Genomic DNA, 19,853 nt, shown 5'->3' with positions numbered 1-19,853 from the left:
GGCATGGACATATATACACTACCAAATGTAAGGTAGATAGCTAGTGGGAAGCAGCCGCATAGCACAGGGAGATCAGCTCGGTGCTTTGTGACCGCTTGGAGGGGTGGGATAGGGAGGGTGGGAGGGAGGGAGTCGCAAGAGGGAAGAGATATGGGAACATATGTATAACTGATTCACTTTGTTATAAAGCAGAAACTAACACACCATTGTAAAGCAATTAGACTCTAATAAAGATGTAAAAAAAGAATAGAACTGAAAAGTGTAACACCTGAAATGGAAAAATCACTGGAGAGGCTTAACAGCAGATTGAAATAAAGGTCAAAGCCTGTAGAGAGATTCAAAGAAAATATCCAGTTCTAGGAAAAGAATAAAAGAAAGAAAATACAAATAAATCCTCAGTGATCTGTGGGACACTATCTAGAGTTCTGGCATATATTCAGTTGGATTCCTGGAAATAAGGGAAAGAATGGAACAGAGAATATTTTAAAAGAAAACTGGCTGAAATGTAACCACATTTTGGGGAAAAAATCAGCTGACATATCCACAAAGCTCAGAGAACTCCCAGCAGGAAAGACACAAAGAAAACCACATATTTTAGACTAACTATTTTAACATATTTTAGACTAACTGCAGGAAAGCCAAAGATATAAAACAATGACAGCCTACTCGACAGATAAAAATGGAAATCAAGTGATACTATCTTTAAAATGTGCGGAAATAAAATAAAACACTGTCAATCCACAATTCTATATTTAGTAAAGATGAATCTCAAAAATGAAAGCAAAATAAATATATTTTCAGATTAATAAAAGCCGAGAGAACTTACTGCAAGCAGATCTGCACTTTAAGATATCCAAAAGGAAATTCTTTAGTCCAAGGAGAGGTGACACTATATGAAACTCCAATGTCCAAGAAAGAATAAAATGCACATGGACTTATGTATATGTGGGTAAGTATAAGATCTATCTTCTTTTTTCCCTTCTCTTAATACCTATAAAAGAGAACTGACTCTATGCCAAAGTTATAACAATGTACGTGAAATTTATATCATATGTCCATGTAAAATATGTGACAACAATGACATAAAGGATTGAGAAACTGAAACATACTGTTGCAAATTTTTAAATTTTGTACGAAGTGACATAATATTAACTCTAAGTGGACTGTGACAACATAAGAGCAACTGGTTAAAAATAACAACACAAAAAGATGCAGCTAAAAACATCAAGACAAGTGGAAACAAATACTTAAAACAAAAAAGATGCAGTTGTTGTCACGTGACTTATTCAAGTTGGAACATCATTAGATCCTGACTTTGAGAAAGACTTGAGTTTAACTCGTCATAGCTTTGGTGCCTGTTTCTTTGTTTTATATTTTAACACACTTTCTACATTTGAAAAATGTCCTGTTCAATAAGAAAATTTTAGAAAAAGAAAAAGGGAAATGTCCTGTGCAATTTCTAAGGAAAACTACAGTATGATTTTAAAAATTTATTCTCACACACATACTGACAAATAGCATGCAAACAAAGGAAGATGGAAAATTGCAGAACTCCCCTCCCATATGCTTTCCTCTATCCAAACTTCTCGCATACTGGGGCACTGCGAAGTACTCTTCAGAGCTTAATCCATTTTTGTCCAGTTTTGATTGCTTAATCTAGAGGTCTGGGACCTCTAGAGTCTTATCCTTCCAGTGAGTAACCAAGCAGGACTCTGTGGGGCCTTTCTGGGACAGACCTCCCCCACCCAAAATTCTCCACCTGCCTCTTGTCTGTAGAAAAACTTTAGCCTCCTAGGTCTTCACTGAGTTCCAAAGAATACATTTAATCAGAGAAGTGAGAAAATGCAGAAAGAAATGAAAACAGTCAAGCAAGACAAAATAATCCTATAATAGTTTTAGCCATTAAACAAAGTCGAGGACCTTTAGTTCCTCCTCAAGGGCCATACATAATATTCTGAGCCATATCTTTGAGCTATTTTGCAGATACTGAAACCGCCACCAGGTGGAAGAAGTTAACGGTATGCTGCCCACAAACACTCAGGCCCCAGACTGATGGGAAGCAGAAGGTTGATGATGTTGACTCCTGATTACCTCACAACCAACCAATCAGAAGAATGTCCACCAGCTGATGGCTCAGGCCACAACCTGCCTCCTTCACCCTGGCTTTAAAAACCTTTGCCTGAAAGCCATCAGGGAGTTCAGGTCTTTTAAGCACTAGCTGCCTAGACTGCTTGCTTGGCGCCCGGCAAGAAACACTGCACCTTCCTTCACCACGACCCCAGGTCAGTAGATTGGCTTTACTACACTCAGGGCACGCTGACCCAACAGCGACAAGTGAATTATGTTCCTCCCCACGGACCACAAACCTGAACTTCAGTAGTCTGAAAACAATACTTGTGCCTAACAACAGTAATTAACACATGGCTTTGTTCTCCCAATGCCAGAAAACACAGGCAACACAGCTCCCGCACCTCTCTTTCCTGGCACCCCTTCCTCCCTCCCTCCAACATCAAACTGGCCTCCTCCAATCCTGTGGAAAGGAAAACAAATGCCCGAGCCCCCGCGCTCCAGTGTTTCCAGCCAACATTGCATCGCCAAGGCCAATTCTCCAAGCCAAGCGTGTGAGGGACTGCCAGGTGCAAATTAACAGGGCTCTTACGAAAAGTGTCTTCTTCTTTTCCTTTCTGGGCTCTTTAATCTCTGCCACGAAGCCCTGCCTCACAGGCTCTAGAAAGTGCCTTTAGGATTAGAGGCAACCGTCGACTTGCTCTTATCTTTTTCTTCACCTCATATGTGAGCGGTGACAACTAGTTTGCCCTCTTTTCCTGTCCGCTGTGTTTTTTACTTGAAAGCCGGCTTCTGCGGCGGCCCACGCCTCCTGGGGGCAGCTGAGCCGGGGCTGCGGAGCACCCAGCGCGGGGGCGGGACGGGGCGGGGAGACGGCGCCCGGGGAGGGTCCCCGCCCGCGTGGTCACGCCCCCGACCCCCGACCCCCGACCCCTGCCCCCTGCCCGGCGGGGCTCTATTTGGTTTTAATTAGAAAATTCTCCTCTTCCTTCTCCCTTTCCCGGCCCCGTCCCTTTCTCTTTCCTCCCTGGATAAACTCAAACCCCCAGTCCTGGCGTCGTGGGTGCCGTGCGGACAGCGGGCCAGGAGGTGAGTGGGGCCGGGCGGGCGGAGAGCCGAGTCGCGGGAGCCGCGAGGAAAGGCCCGAGGCCGGAGGCCGCCCCGCGCCACATCCTCAGGTGGTTCCCGAAGTTTCGGGACTGCCGGGAGGGAGCGGTCTCGGGCGCTGAGTAGGGGTCGGGGTCCTTTGGATCTGAAGTCGGCGGCCGTGGTCCCCAGACGGACTGTGTTGGGGAGACCGTTGTGCCTGCGCAGAAGCGCGCCCCGGAGAGCGGGCTGCGCTGCCTGGCCGAGCTGCGCCCCTTTCCCGCCTCTCCTGGCGCACCTCCCGCCGCCCGGGGCCGCCCGCCACCCGCCTGTTTCTGTCCCGCAGGCCGGGTCCCGCCGGATGCGACTCAGCTGCGGTCTCCGGCGGGTGCTCCCTCCGCGTAGCTCTGGGGAACCGGGTCAGGTCGACTCGCAGGTAAAAGGGTTTGTAATCACTTCTTGACGGGCGGGCCTGACGGGCGGGGGTACAGGAAGAACCCATCTATCACTTTAGCATTCAGGCAAACTGGAGAGATGTAATTATATCGGGATGCACTTACATGTAAAATAAAACTTATATTTCTAGACTTAGGTTTTCTCTTAATTTTATATTCTCCCCCTTTGTTTACCTTTACTGAGAACCTGCATTGAGTTTTAAATTTTATATCACATATTTAAAATTGGAGCCACCTAAACAGGTCTAGGTGAAGAAAATATGTGTGTACTAAGTTCATTTCTCACCTACTTAAAGCGTTATAAATTAGTATTTTAAGTTGCACGTCTCTCTGATAGGAATATACAGATAATCTTCTGTTGTTCTGACATGTTTAATGGTAAAACACTACTATCATCTCCGTCAAATTTGAAAAGGACAAGAATGTTCACCATCACACAATCAATGTGATAATACTGTGAATTGTACAGCCAAGCAAATTAGGTAGAACACGTTACTCTGAATGGAAAAAGAAGATGCAAAAACCACCTTTATGCATAATATGGTTGTATTCCTTGAATATCCAAATGAAACAACTGAGAAGCTATTTGAAAAACTAAGAAAATTTAGTAAACTGGATAACTACATTTAATCTTAATCTACAGAAAACGTTACATTTCCTGTATATAAACACCTAGAAAATTAAAATACCCTCTTTTCAGGTTATCAACAAGGAGCACAAAATGTACAGGACTTGCGGTACGCGGGCCTCTCACTGTTGTGGCCTCTCCCGTTGCGGAGCACAGGCTCCGGACGCGCAGGCGCAGTGGCCATGGCTCACGGGCCCAGCCACTCCGCGGCATGTGGGATCTTCCCGGACCGGGGCACGAACCCGTGTCCCCCGCATCGGCAGGCGGACTCTCAACCACTGCGCCACCAGGAAAGCCCTGTTTTATCTTTTAATCCTACATTTTAAGATCCTAGAATATTTTTAAAGGGATGATAAACCATTTTAGTGGCCACTTTTGAAAAATTATAAGACACGTTCAGACCCCTCTCCCATCTGGTTGTGTTTTCATAGAAGAAAAAGTCTTGAATTAAGCATGGATTGTGTTCTCTCTACCCTCCTGTAATCAACAACATGACTAAACATTCATGCTCAGTTAAGTCACTTTCAATTTTATTCATTTCAAAATCTATTCATTAACTTATTCACCAAATTCATTAACTTGTTCATTAATTTATACAACAGATATTTAAGGAAATATGGCATTTCAGTCAATGTTCTGTGTTCACAAATTAGGAACGATGTAAAATTGTATAAGGTATGATCGGTCTGTCCTCAAGGAGATTTCTTTCCTTTTGCTGGAAGGACTCAAGTGTAATAGATAATAGGCCTGTCAAATGTCCCTCTTGGGAGTAATTCGGAAGTAAAACTAAGATAAAAAGTTTATCTAATGGTATTCCCAACCTCTCTTTCCTCTCTTGTGCCCTAATCCTAGTCATGTTCCCTGCCCTCTCCAACCTTTTCCTAATTAAAGTGTGCGCTAAGGGAAGATGTTGGTGTTTAGTAACTCAAGTGAATGGCAATCATTGTTACTCTCTCAGAAGTACCTGTGAAATGATACAAAACTGGACATTCCTGTATAAGGTCCACTAGCTGATTCACTCTCCCAAAGCCGCTGAGAAAATTGGCTTCTCTATGGCTGGTCCATGTTAAACTGTCCTGAACTTCCTGACAAGTCCAGTCTGTGGAAGACATGTCAAAGGTGTCAGTGAGTATGGACTGAGGAGACTGAGCTAGGAGCAATCTATGTCAACACAGCTTCTCAATGCAGTTACTGTAGCAGGAAGGTGATTTTCTGATATTTTAGATAAATGTTTCAATCTTTTACGGTAGAACTGGAGGAAAGTGTTTTTCCTATCTGGACAGCTCTGCTAATAACCATCTGATCAGGTGCAGATAGGCTGATTTCACTTGAAAAAATATATAATTAATTCTACTCATATTAAAGATACTTTAAAAATCAATTAATATGCTGTAATACATCTATCTTCAATTTCTTTTCTAATGGTAACTTGTTTTAATTTTATTATTTCTCTCTCTCCTAATTGCTTTTTTCTATCCCAGTAGTTGGACAGCATACACGTTCTTCAGCATTTTGAACCTCTGGAAAGTATGTATAATCCAGTAATGTTCAGCAATATTTGAATCAGGTTTGAATCAGCAACATTTGAATCAGAATTATCTAATATCCACTTTCTTCTTTAATCAATTTTTAGTGGTTCAAAGAGGAAAGATTGTCCTATAGAAACTAAGAGAATTATTTTGTGTAATTTTATTTATTTGTAAATCAGATAATCATCAGATCTTATATATTATTTGGTCCTACACTTAGTCCTTCTCTCCACCCCCATCATTCACCTTTTATAGATGAGGGGGAAAAAAGAGCAGAAAAACTAAATGACTTAGCAAGAGAAAAGCAGAATCTCGATTTACTGAATTCCAGTCCATGATCCTTGCTTTGAAAGTAGGAAAAATGAGGACAGTCAACATGAAGCTTGTCCTTTATCAGTAAAGCATTCCTGACCCTTAAAGTAACAACTCTACACATTAGTTGGGCTACAGCATAAAGCTTTTAACTCTGCTTGGCCCTTTTTCTATTTGCAAGTTGCAATGATATTGATCATCTTACCACAGTTCACAAACTGACTATTTCATGATGCAAAGTATAATCTCATTAAAATATTTTTATAAGTCAAGTTTTCTGAATACAGGTATTATATAAAACATGATCAGTCTTACTCAGTATGGTTTCCATCTTTGTTGTTATGTGAAAAAAAACATCTTTAAACCATTTTGCCCTGAGCTTAAAATAAATGTTTTAAATTCTAAAGGACTTATATACTTATAAGGGTTATAAAATATTTTGATGTTTGAATCAATTGTGTATGTTTCAAATAAAATTTTTAAAACGCTGTTTTTCTTTATACCCTAAGAAATGCTGCACAAATACTTCTTGAGGACCATTTTCACTACTTCTAATTTAAGATGACTTTCTCATTTTGTTTTTTAATGATGGCAGGTTTTGAAACTAGTTATAGATACCATGCTAAAAACAACCTGGACAAGATAGCTTACATTGTAACTGAAGACAGAGGCAGCCAGCTTTATTCAGAATGATGCTGAGACACATTAGCGGCTGTCCACCTACTATTCCTTCATGAAACAGGATCTAACAACCCCACAGGAATTCCATCTGACACAGACAAAATTCCATTTCACCCCTACTACACAATTAAAGACATTCTAGGTGCCTTACTACTAATCGAGTTGAGGCTCTCAGGTCATTGACTGTATGGACCAGAAGTCATGACAATGCAAGAGACCTTTCAGATGCACCAACTTCTGTTGTCCCTGCCCCAGGCAAGAAGTCAGAGAATGGAAGTCTAATCCATTGTTTCTTCCTGATCCAACTCCTTATCGCATGGCTATGCTCCTTCCAAAACTACAGAGGAGGGGATTTCCTACTGGCTCTGCCAGTCAGAATGGAAGATTGGTGGGGAGGGGGAAACCAAATTATTTCACCTAAGAAAAATCACAAAGGGCTTTTTCTTATGGGTTCATGCTCTTCAATGGTAATTGGTGGGTCAAGCACAGATTAGGGTTGTTTAGTCAGTGACCACAATTCTATCAGTTGTGTCTACTGAATTAGAAATTTACCTATCACCTAGAACAGAAGTCACACACATTTATCTAAATGTCTCTTTGGATCCCTAGATAAGGTGTTGCTAAGCATACACTTATGCTTTTAGAATTAGAAGAGATTTTAGATAACTTTACACTACCCATCACAACCCAGTGTCTTGCTACAGATAAAGAAACAGTGGTTCAGAAAGATTTAAGTGCCTGATGACGGTGTTACGTTCAGCTGGTGGCAGTGCTGGAACTAGAAAGCAGATGTTCTGGGTTACAGTTTGTTACTCTTCTACAACCTGTGCAGCTCTAGGAAAATTGTTTGCTGCAGGGAGAAGAAAAGCAGCTTTAAATAGAGACCAACCAGAATTTTGAATTCTATGTATGTTACCTACTTAAATGTGTACAGTCTACTTAACCTCTTTGGGGCTCAGTGTTCTTATACATAAAATACATATAATAATACCCCACAGAATTACTTTTAAAAGACATATTATGTTAAGTATGAGTGTTTACTAAATATTAATGTATTAATGTAAATATATATTAATTTATACATTTACATTAATTAATATATTTACATTAATACATTAACATTTAGTAAATGCTGATAATAATTATGGTTTTTTTTTAATTTATTTATTTAATTTATTTATTTTTGTCTCTGTTGGGTCTTCGTTGCTGTGCACAGGCTTTCTCTAGTTGCAGCGAGCGGGGGCTACTCTTCGTTGAGGTGTGCAGGCTTCTCATTGCAGTGACTTCTCTTGTTGCAGAGCACGGGCTCTAGGCACGTGGGCTTCAGTAATTGTGGCACACGGGCTCTAGAGCGCAGGCTCAGTAGTTGTGGCGCACAGGCTTAGTTGCTCCTCGGCATGTGGGATCTTCCTGGACCAGGGCTCGAACCCATGTCCCCTGCATTGGCAGGCGGATTCTTAACCACTGCGCCACCAGGGAAGCCCAATAATTAAGTGTTTGGATTGTCTATAGAATGGAGATAATAATAGTACATATCACCTGGATTTTTTTGAAGATTAAATAGTAAATAAATGTAAACTACTCAGAACAACACCTGGCACATAGTACAGTGCTCAAAAAATGTCAGTTGTTATTTCCAGGTATTATACTTTATCATTACTGTTTTTGTAATAATAACCTTGTATTTAGCATGAATCTTCACTTCTAATCCTTGATTCTTTTGGATATTCTAGGAATATCCAAAAGATATTTGCTTCATATTCATGGCTTGGTTTTCTTCTCATATCCTGTAAGTGCAGCCTCCTAAGATTAAAGTAAGCCATGATGTAGTAAAGCTAATCAAAATGACAAGCCTACTCAATTTATGGAACATTTATCCCATGATAGATTTTTTTCTGATTTCTCTAGTTTTACTTGTATTCGTGGTGTGTGTGTGTGTGTGTGTGTGTGTGTGTGTGTGTGTGTGTGTTTAGTTCTGTGAAGTTGTATCACTTGTGTAGATTCCTGTATCCACCACCACAATACAGATACCCAACAGTTCAGCACTACAAAAATTCCCTTTTATAACCACACCCACAATAAAATTAGAAAGGGAACTGGCTGTTTTATAGCAAGTGGTAATCAAGCTTCCTCTGTGTCCTAAAGGAAAATGTGGCCCCATCCTTCAAAGTTCCTCCCTGCAAAGACATTCTTGAAGAGTAGGAGTGAAGTGCCAGAGATCCATGGAGGACTATCTCTCCCAACAACAGTTTCCCTAGTTCTTGAGTGAGTTAAGAAACACATCTAGGTGGTGTGTATGTGTACATGTATAAATGTAGCATCTTCGCCTCTGTCACTGCTTCATTTACAGCTGGAGGTGCAGTGTCCTGGCATCACCACTGGCTTTGTCATGGAACACTGGAACCTGTGAAGGGTGGTGTACAGCATCCAAAAAGAGAAGAAAGAAAATGTGATGTGAGTGCATGGGCCATGCTCCACCTACAGCTGTGGTTCGGATTCTGTTTTTGAGGTAACCTAATGTTAAAATAATGTATTTAGAATTTTCTCTACCTGGGGTAACCAACTTCAGAATGATATTGTTTCAGTCCACTATCTCATGTTAAGTGAATTGAGGTTTATAATATCACTGATAAAATGAATATAGTAGTATGGTGAAAGAGTTAACCAGCTGACATCAAAATATTTTCAAAGATTGCTAATGGATTGCATGGTATTTTTCCAAAATGTGAGCTCTTTTTTTGATGATTTCAGCAGTTGATAAAGGTAAAAAGAGTAATAACTCATTAAAAACCTTATGAGAGAAATAACCTGACCTAATCTATTTTTTTAGTACAGGTAAAACTCATAATAGGTCATATTATAGCATTTTTTCAGTAAAAAAAAACCCAACATTGCCTTTATTTCAGTGGCTACAAATAATTCCTTATTGTCTAACAAATTTGACAAAAGAAATTCACAGAAATATTTCCTGGATTTTTTTAAAGATTCCTTTCTGAATGCCTTACAATCCAGCTAAGTTCATCATGTACATCCAGTAAACTTTTCGAGTTCCCATTTTATTTCACCGTATCATCAGGCATTGCTTATGTGATAAAAAGGCCATTGTAGCAAAAAGAAAATGTGGATAAACTGAAGTGTGGGGAGAAAAGAGTGTATTATTCCCATGACCAAGTGACATTAGCACATTTACCCTATAGCAAGTGCCAGGGTCCCCCTTTTAGAAGGAGAGTCTTTTTGGTGTCCTAGGATACCTTAAAGAAGACAGTGAATTTAGCCTACAGAAGCTTATGTGATTATATGGATTGTGTGAAGTGCACAGCACCATACATACCTCCTTGCTTTTTCATGTGGCTTCCTGAACTGGAGGAGTTTTCCTCCCAATCCCCAGTCCTCATCCTTTGCTATGTTGAAAAGAATTTAGGAATTAGTTCACATCATACCTCTTGACACAAGTTCCCCCTAATGCTTCATTTAAGGATGAAGAAAGAGCATTGCCTGGTAATTTTAAGATGTTGTCCAGCTTAGCTCTTAACTAGTTGCATAGTACCTAACCTTTCCTAACTCTTAACCCTTTCTTCATTTGAAATTACATAACTTCTATATCCTTTTCATGCACTGTTTTTATGCTATCTCAATATAAACTGCTTCTAATTAGAAGATTAAAACATGTATTTTAACACTTTTCAATCATCACAAAGTCTCATTCTTGTCTTTCTAGGTCAAATCACTCAATGGTGTATCCAACGTGGGCAGTGTTACTCAGAAGTGGAATGGTGTGTTATCTGCAATGAGCGATGCTGACCACTTTGAAGTTCACTTCCCATTAGACCTGGATGTGATGATGAAAGCCATCTTTTCTGGAGCTTGCTTCCTCACGGTAAGTCTGTCACTTTTGAGTTATCTTGAAAATGTTATCCTTTCTGATGGGAAGTAGTACAGGGTGCTGGGAAGGGAATAAATGTGACAACTAGGATATCTCCTGACTCCGCCACTCACTAGGTACATGACTTGTGACAAGATTCAATTGAAAAGGTCAGTCAGTAAATTTTAGTTATTTATTAACCTACACCGAAGCCAAGGGCGTGTCTAGTACATCTGAAATGCTCAATTAATGTTGAATAAATGAATGACAGAATGAATAAAAGTCCTGTTGTTTGTAAGACATTGCTAGGTATTTAAGGAGATTCAAAGATGAACAGAATAGTACTCTATCCCTCAGCAAGTGTAAAGCAAGAATATATAATTAAAGTATGAAACTCACCAAGAGTTATTGATATAAAATAATTAATCAGTTTATACATGTGTGTCATATGATTCTCAAAACTACATCATGAGACAGGTATCAGTTAACTGTCCTTTTTAGAGACAAAGCTGAAATTTCATTAGGCGTTCATAGTAGGCAGATGGGGTGCTGAGGAATCTCTTCCCTCAGATGTAATTGTAAGAAAGGGAGTTGGAAAGAAAGGGAAAAACATGAAAGGTCCTGGAAGAGGGGATGCAGAACAGGTAGAATTTAGCTGATACAAGAGCTGTTGAGCTTATGAGTCTCAAAGTTCCAACAGAAACTTGGTGAGGCAGCCTGCTGTCCTAACCCTGTTTGCCCAGTCCCCCGATAGGCTGGTGGTCATTGTCACTGGTGTGTGTGGCAGAGCAGGGGGAGGTGCTGGGATGACTGTGGCTCATCCACTCTTGAGGTTAAAGCTGTATTCAGTTTACTCAGCCTTGTGTGTATCTTAGAGCGTCTATCCATGTAACATTTTCTGGATTCTACGGAACCAAAATATGTGTGCCCTAACATAACACATTATAAGGCAAATGATTTATGCTGGAAACCTATATATAAGTGTAGCTTTAAAAAAATAAATAGTAAGTTCTAAATGCATTATATAATTAGATAGCTTAATAGTTGCCCATTACATTTTCCTGTGGTTCTTAGTTCTGCTGCTTCTCAACAAAGACCAGTCATGTGAAATCAAATAATTTTTCTATATATAGTTGTTAGGTTTACCTTAAAACTTAATTGCAGGCCAGATGGATATGCATCTGGGTAAATATGGAGGAAAAAAATCCTAATGATGAAATAGGTGGGATACTGTAACCGATTACCTATAACAACAGTGATGCTAATGATGATAAGAGCAGCTAGCCCTTTTTAGTGCTTGCTATATTCTAGGCATGGTTCTGGTTCTAACTACTTTCCATATAGTAATTAATTTAATTCTTATATGTTAGATAAAGTACTATAATAATTCTCATTTTAAAGATGAGAAAACTGAGGTTAGGTATCTTGTTCAAAGTCATCCAGTTAGCTAAATGTCCGAAAGCCACTATCGAAGGTGGTTCCAGAGGCTACACCCTAAACCACTGTGCCATGTGCCTTTTTCATCTCTGTGTGATATTTGGTTTCTTTCTGTGTTAGGAAGAAAAATAGAGTAAAATGGTGGCATGTTGCCTCTAGAAGCCCATGAGTCTCCAAGCAGGTCTTGTCTGAGGTTACACTCTATGAGCAGTTTGCTTTTCCTTCTGCTGGTGTCCCAGTGGTGCAGCCAATTGAAGACCACTTTTTATGTTATTCTGTCAGTTTGATGCTTCCCAATTTCTGTATGTGTTTTAAATATGAACCCCTAAACAACAAGTGCAAATCTTGATTATGAATTCTCAGTGGACAGTTTTTTCCCTACCTCTGGCACAGGCCAGTGCAGTCAAGCTTTTTATTAATCCTCATTTGCCGGTGGGTAAATTTTTTCTAGTCTATCCTTTATACCGGATTGTGTCCCTTTGAGTGTTCCCACTTTGTTGGGGCATCTCTATTACAATACATTTATTGCTCAGGCCCACTGCCTTGCCACAATTGATGAAATCAAATCACCTTGCTAAGGAAGATTGGCAACTCTTAGGAGCCAAAGAAAATGTCTTTGTAACACTCGAATTTTCAGACTTTTCCTTACTTTTTGCCGCACAGATTTCTCTAACTTCCCTAGGTGTTTGGCTTTGCATGGAAATAGGTTTTAATTATACAGTTGTCCCTTGAACAACAAGGGTTTGAACTGCAGGTCCACTTGTATGCAAATTTTTTCAAGAAATATGTGGTATAGTACTACATGATCCACACTTGGTTGAATCCACGAATGCAGAACTGTAAAGTTATATGTGGGTTTTTGACTGCACAGAGGATCAGTGCTCCCACTGCCTGCATTGTTCAGGGGTCATCTGTACTTTAGTCAGCACATTTAGATTTTCACAGTATCTACTTTGCACATTGCCAGAAATGGAAGTGACAGTTGTGAAAAGGGGACATAGATTTTAGTGCCAAAAACATAGGAAGAATGTTCAAGCTTCAACATAACAATTAAAATAATTTTCTTCTTGTGAATTATTAATTGTTGGCAATGACTAAAAAAGATACTCCTTTGTTTTCTGTTTGAGATGACAAATATGATGTTTCTGCCATATGGAATTTCAAATCATCTGAAAAGGTTTGTTTCTACTACTGTTTTTTAGATAAAACATTATTCAGTTAATATGGTAGCAACTGGGTGGGGGGTGCCTTCAAGATGGCAGAAGAGTAAGACATGGAGATCACCTTCCTCCCCACAAATACATCAGAACTACATCTACATGTGGAACAACTCCTACAGAACACCTACTGAACTCTGGCAGAAGACCTCAGACTTCCCAAAAGCTTTCCTTTTGCCATTTGACCTAGGGTTCTGACTGGTTGTTTTTTGTTTTTTTTGCTTTTTTCTTTTAGTATAGTTTTTACCGCTTGTTATCATTGGTGGATTTGTTTTTTAGTTTGGTTGCTCTATTCTTTTTTTTTAATTACTTTTTAATTTTTAATAATTTTTCCATTTTAATAAATTTATTTTATTTTATTTATTTATTTTTTCTTTCTTTCTTTTTCTCACTTTTCTTCTGAGCCATGTGGCTGACCCTTTTCTTCTGAGCCATGTGGTGCTCAGGATGGGTGTCAGGCCTGAGCCTATGAGGTGGGAGAGCCGCGCTCAGGGCATTGGTCCACCAGAGACCTCCTGGCCCCACGTAATATCATTTGGCGAGAGCTCTCCCAGAGATCTCCATCTCAACGCTAAGACCCATCTCCACTCAATGACCAGCAAGCTACAGTGCTGGACACCCTATGCCAAACAACTAGCAAGACAGGAACACAAACCAAACCATTAACAGAGAGGCTGGCTAAATTAATAATAAGTTCACAGACACCCCAAAACACACCACCAGATGCGGTCCTACTCACCAGAAAGACAAGATCTAGCCTCATCCACCAGAACAAAGGCACCAGTCTCCTCCACCAGGAAGCCTACACAACCCACTGGACCAACCCTACCCACTGGGAGCACACATCAAAAACAACAGGAACTACAAACCTGCAGCGTGCGAACATGAGACCCCAAACACAGTAAGTTAAGCAAAATGAGAAGACACAGAAATACACAGCAGATGGAAGATCAAGGTAAAAACCCACCAGACCAAACAAAAGAAGAGGAAATAGGCAGTTAACCTGAAAAAGATTTCAGAGTAATGATACTAAAGATGATCCAAAATCCTGGAAGTAGAATGGAGAAGATACAAGAAACATTCAACAAGGACCTAGAAGAACTAAAGAGCAAACAAACAATGATGAACAATACAATAAATGAAATTTTAAATTCTTTACAAGGAATCAATAGCAGAATTACTGAAGCAGAAGAACGATAAGTGATCTGGAAGATAAATAGGGGAAATAACTGCCACAGAGCAGAATAAAAAAATAAAGAATGAAAAGAATTGAAGACAATCTCAGAGACCTCTGGGACAACATTAAACGCACCAGCATCCGAATTATAGGGGTCCCAGAAGAAGAAGATTAAAAAAAGGGACTGAGAAAATATTTGAAGAGATTATAGTTGAAAACTTCCCTAATATGGGTAAGGAAATAGTCAGTCAGGTCCAGGAAGCACAGAGTCCCATGCAGGATAAATCCTAGGAGAAACATGCCAGGACACATATTAATCAAACTATTAAAAATTAAATTCAAAGAAAAAATATTAAAAACAGCAACAGAAAAGCAACAATTAACATACAAGGGAATCCCTGTAAGGTTAAGAGTTGATCTTTCAGCAGAAACTCTGCAAGCCAGAAGGGACTGGCAGGACATATTTAAAGTGATGAAAGGGAAGAATCTACAACCAAGATTACTCTGTCCAGCAAGGATCGCATTCAGATTCGATGGAGAAATTAAAACCTTTACAGACAACCGAAAGCTAAAAGAATTCAGCACCACCAAACCAACTTTACAACAAATGATAAAGGAACTTCTCTAGGCAGGAAACACAAGAGAAGGAAAAGACCTACAATAACAAACCCAAAACATTTAAGAAAATGGTAATAGGAACATACATATCAATAACTACCTTAAATGTAAATGGATTAAATGCCTCAACCAAAAGACATAGACTGGCTGAATGGATGCAAAAACAAGACCCATATATATGCTGTCTACAAGAGACCCACTTCAGACCTAGGGACACATACAGACTGAAAGTGAGGGGATGGAAAAGGATATTCCATGCAAATGGAAATCAAAAGAAAGCTGGAGTAGCAATTCTCATATCAGACAAAATAGACTTTAAAATAAAGACTATTAGAAGAGACAAAGAAGGACAGTATATAATGATCAAGGGATCAATCCAAGAAGAAGATATAACAATTGTAAATATTTATGCACCCAACAGAGGAGCACCTCAAAACATAAGGCAAATGTTAACATCCATAAAAGGGGAAATCGACAGTAACATAATCATACTAGGGGACGATAACACCCCAGTTTCACCAATGGACAGATCATCCAAAATGAAAATAAATAAAGAAACACAAGCTTTAAATGATACATTAAACAAGACGGATTTATTTGATATTTATAGGACATTCCATCCAAAAACAGCAGATTACACTTTCTTCTCAAGTGCTCATGGAACATTCTCCAGGATAGATGATATCTTGGGTCACAAATCAAGCCTTGGTAAATTTAAGAAAATTGAAATTGTATCAAGTATCTTTTCCGACCACAAGGCTATGAGACTAGATATTAATTACAGGAAAAAAAATATGAAAAAAATACAAACACATGGAGGCTAAACAATACACTACTAAATAACCAAGAGACCACTGAAGAAGTCAAAGAGGAAATAGAGAAATGCCTAGTAACAAATGACAATGAAAACATGACAATGCAAAACCTATGGAAAGCAACAAAAGCAGTTCTAAGAGGGAAGTTTATAACAACACAATCCACCTCAAGAAACAGGAAACATCTCAAATAAACAACTTAATCTTACACCTAAAGCAATTAGAGAAAGAAGAACAAAATAACCTCAAAGTTAGCTGAAGGAAAGAAATCATAAAGATCAGATCAGAAATAAATGAAAAAGAAACAAAGGAAACGATAGCAAAATCAATAAAACTAAAAGGTGGTTCTTGAGAAGATAAGCAAAATTGATAAACTATTAGCCAGACTCATCACGGAAAAAAGGGAGAAGACTCAAATCAATAGAGCTAGAAATGAAAAAGAAGTAATAGCTGACACTGCAGAAATACAAAGGATCGTGAGAGATTACCACAAGCCACTATATGCCAATAAAATGGACAACCTGGAAGAAATGGACAAATCTTAGAAAATCAGAGTCATCTGAGACTGAACCAGGAAGAAATAGAAAATATGAACAGACCAATCACAAGCACTGAAATTGAAACTGTGATTAAAAATCTTCCAACAAACAAAAGCCCAGGACCAGATGGCTTCACAGGCGAATCCTATCAAACATGTAGAGAAGAGCTAACACCTATCCTTCTCAGACTCTTCCAAAATATAGCAGGAGGAACACTCCCAAACTCATTCTACGAGGCAACCATCACCCTGATAGCAAAACCAGGCAAAGATGCTACAAAAAAAGAAAACTACAGAACAATATCACTGATGAACATAGATACAAAAATCCTCAATAAAATACTAGTAAACAGAATTCAACACCACATTAAAAGGATCATACACCATGATCAAGTGGGGTTTATCCCAGGAATGCAAGGATTCTTCAATATGCACAAAATCAATCAATGTGATAAACCATATTAAGAAATTGAAGGAGAAAAACCATATGATCATCTCAATAGATGCAGAGAAAGCTTGTGACAAAATTCAACACCCATTTATGATAAAAACCCTGTAGAAAGTAGACATAAAGGGAACTTACCTCAACATAATAAAGGCTATATATGACAAACCCACAGCCAACATCATTCTCAATTGTGAAAAACTGAAACCATTTCCACTAAGATCAGGAACAACACAAGGTTGCCCACCCTCACCACTATTATTCAACATAGTTTTGGAAGTTTTAGCCATAGCAGTCAGAGAAGGAAAAGAAATAAAAGGAATCAAAATCTGAAAAGAAGTAAAACTGTCACTGTTTGCAGATTACATGATACTATACATAGAGAATCCTAAAGATGCTACCAGAAAGCTACTAGAGCTAATCAATGAATTTGGTAAAGTAGCAGGATACAAAATTAATGCACAGAAGTCTCTTGCATTCCTATACACTAATGATGAAAAATCTGAAAGAGAAATTAAGGAAACACTCCCATTTACCACTGCAACAAGAAGAATTAAATACCGAGGAATAAACCTACCTAAGGAGACAGAGACCTGTATGCAGAAAACTATAAGACAGTGATGAAAGAAATTAAAGATGGTACAGACAGATGGAGAGATATACCATGTTCTTGGATTGGAAGAATCAACATTGTGAAAATGACTACCCAAGGCAATCTACAGATTCAATGCAATCCCTATCAAACTACCAATGGCATTTTTCACAAAACTAGAACAAAAAATTTCACAATTTGTATGGAAAAACAAAAGACCCAGAATAGCCAAAGCAATCTTGAGAAAGAAAAACAGAGCTGGAGGAGTCAGGCTCCCTGACTTCAGTCTATACTACGAAGCTACAGTAATCAATACAGTATGGTACTGGCACAAAAACAGCAATATAGATCAGTGGAACAGGATAGAAAGCCCAGAGCTAAAACCATGCACATATGGTCACCTTATCGTTGATAAAGGAGGCAAGAATATACAATGGAGAAAGGGCAGCCTCTTCAATATGTGGCACTGGGAAAACTGGACAGCTACATGTAAAAGAATGAAAGTAGAACACTCCCTAACACCATACACAAAAAGAAACTCAAAATGGATTAAAAACCTAAATGTAAGGCCAGACACTATAAAACTCTCAGAGGAAAACATAGGCAGAACACTCCATGATGAAAATCACAGCAAGATCATTTTTGACCCACCTCTTAGAGAAATGGAAATAAAACCAAAAATAAGTGGGACCGAATGAAAGTTAAAATTTTTGCACAGCAAAGGAAACCATAAACAAGACGAAAAGACAACCCTCAGAATGGGAGTAAATATTTGCAAATGAAGCAACTGACAAGGGATTAATCTCCAAAATATACAGGCAGCTCAAGCAGCTCAATATCAAAAAAACAAACAACCCAATCCAAAAATGGGCAGAAGACCTAAATAGACATTTCTCCAAGAAGATATACAGATTGTCAACAAACACATGAAAAGATGCTCAACATCACTAATCATTAGAGAAGTGCAAATCAAAACTGCAATGAGGTATCACCTCACACCAGGCAGAATGGCCAGCATCAAAAAATCTACAAAGAATAAATGCTGGAGAGGGTGTGGAGAAAAGGGATCCCTCTTGTGCTGTTGGTGGGAATGTAAATTGATGCAGCCACTATGGAAAACAGTATGGAGGTTCCTCAGAAACCTAAAATAGAACTACCATACGACCCAGCAATCTCACTACTGGACATATACCCTGAGAAAACCATAATTCAGAAAGAGTCATGTACCAAAATGTTCGTTGCAGCTCTATTTATATTAGCCAGGACATGGAAACAACCTAAGTGTCCATTGACAGATGAATGGATAAAGAAGATGGGGTACATATATTCAATGGAATATTACTTGGCCATAAAAAGAAGTGAAATTGAGTTATTTGTAGTGAAGTGGATGGACCTAGAGACTGTCATACAGAGTGAAGTAAGTCTGAAAGAGAAAAACAAATACCATATGCTAACACATATATATGGAATCTAAAAAAAAAGGTTCTGAAGAAACTAGGGGCAGGACAGGAGTAAAGACGCAGACATAGAGAATGAAGTTGAGGATATGGGGAGGGGGAAGGGTAAGCTGGGACGAAGTAAGAGAGTGGCATGGACATATATACACTACCAAATATAAAATAGATAGCTAGTGGGAAGCAGCCACGTAGCACAGGGAGATCAGCTCGGTGCTTTGTGTCCACCTAGAGGGTTTGGATAGGGAGGGTGGGAGGGAGATGCCCGAGGGAGGAGATATGGGGATGTATGTATATGTATAGCTGATTCACTTTGTTATACAGCAGAAACTAACACACCATTGTTAATCAATTATACTCCAATAAAAATGTTTAAAAAATATATATGGTAGCAACTCTTTTATGATCCAGGACACAGAAGAATTTATTTTGGAAGAATTGCTGAAACCATGTTTTTCCTGAAAATTTCAGGAGCATGTTTGCTCAGTTGTCTACACTAACAATCACTGAACATTATTTACTCTTTTTTTGTTAAAAATAAGCAAAACAGATTGAGAAAATAAACAATTTTAGAAACTCTTGCTTATGCAAGTTTAGGCAGATGAGGGATGCCAGAGAAAATAATTAAAATGAAAACATATTTGTCTAGTTTTTTAAAAAATTATTGCTGCTGGAAGCCTTTTCCACCTTCTCCGCTATAAAACTGAATGAAACAAGCCTACAAAATGGGGCAGCACTAACTCATAGCTTTCTTTACTAAAATATACTCATTTTCTTAGCCAAAATTATGTCAGTTCTAATTAGAACATTTTAATGAATAGAAGCAAAGAATTTTAAAGTTAGAAGGAACATTAAGGACTGTCTACATTCTAATGTACAAATAGGAAGCTGAAAAGCTCTAGTTTGTGTATCCAAAGTTACACTGGGAATTAGTAATAGA

The 19,853-nt window shown here is 38.9% G+C and overlaps 1 protein-coding gene across 1 annotated transcript in view; it reads left to right on the top strand.

The window, feature by feature from the left end:
• The window catches only part of LOC132424459 (phospholipid scramblase 2-like), a 74,426-nt gene that overhangs the window by 42,903 nt on the left and 11,670 nt on the right, over nt 1-19,853 (top strand). The window contains exon 4 of the mRNA XM_060010172.1: nt 10,477-10,635. Coding sequence (XP_059866155.1) covers nt 10,477-10,635 — 159 coding nt within the window. The remainder of the gene's footprint in view (nt 1-10,476; nt 10,636-19,853) is intronic.

The sequence above is a fragment of the Delphinus delphis genome, chromosome 4 (genome assembly GCF_949987515.2).
Source record: "Delphinus delphis chromosome 4, mDelDel1.2, whole genome shotgun sequence".
In the NCBI taxonomy this organism is placed as follows: domain Eukaryota; kingdom Metazoa; phylum Chordata; class Mammalia; order Artiodactyla; family Delphinidae; genus Delphinus; species Delphinus delphis.
Note: the sequence above shows the minus strand (reverse complement) of the source record. Positions and strands in the feature narration are given on the sequence as shown.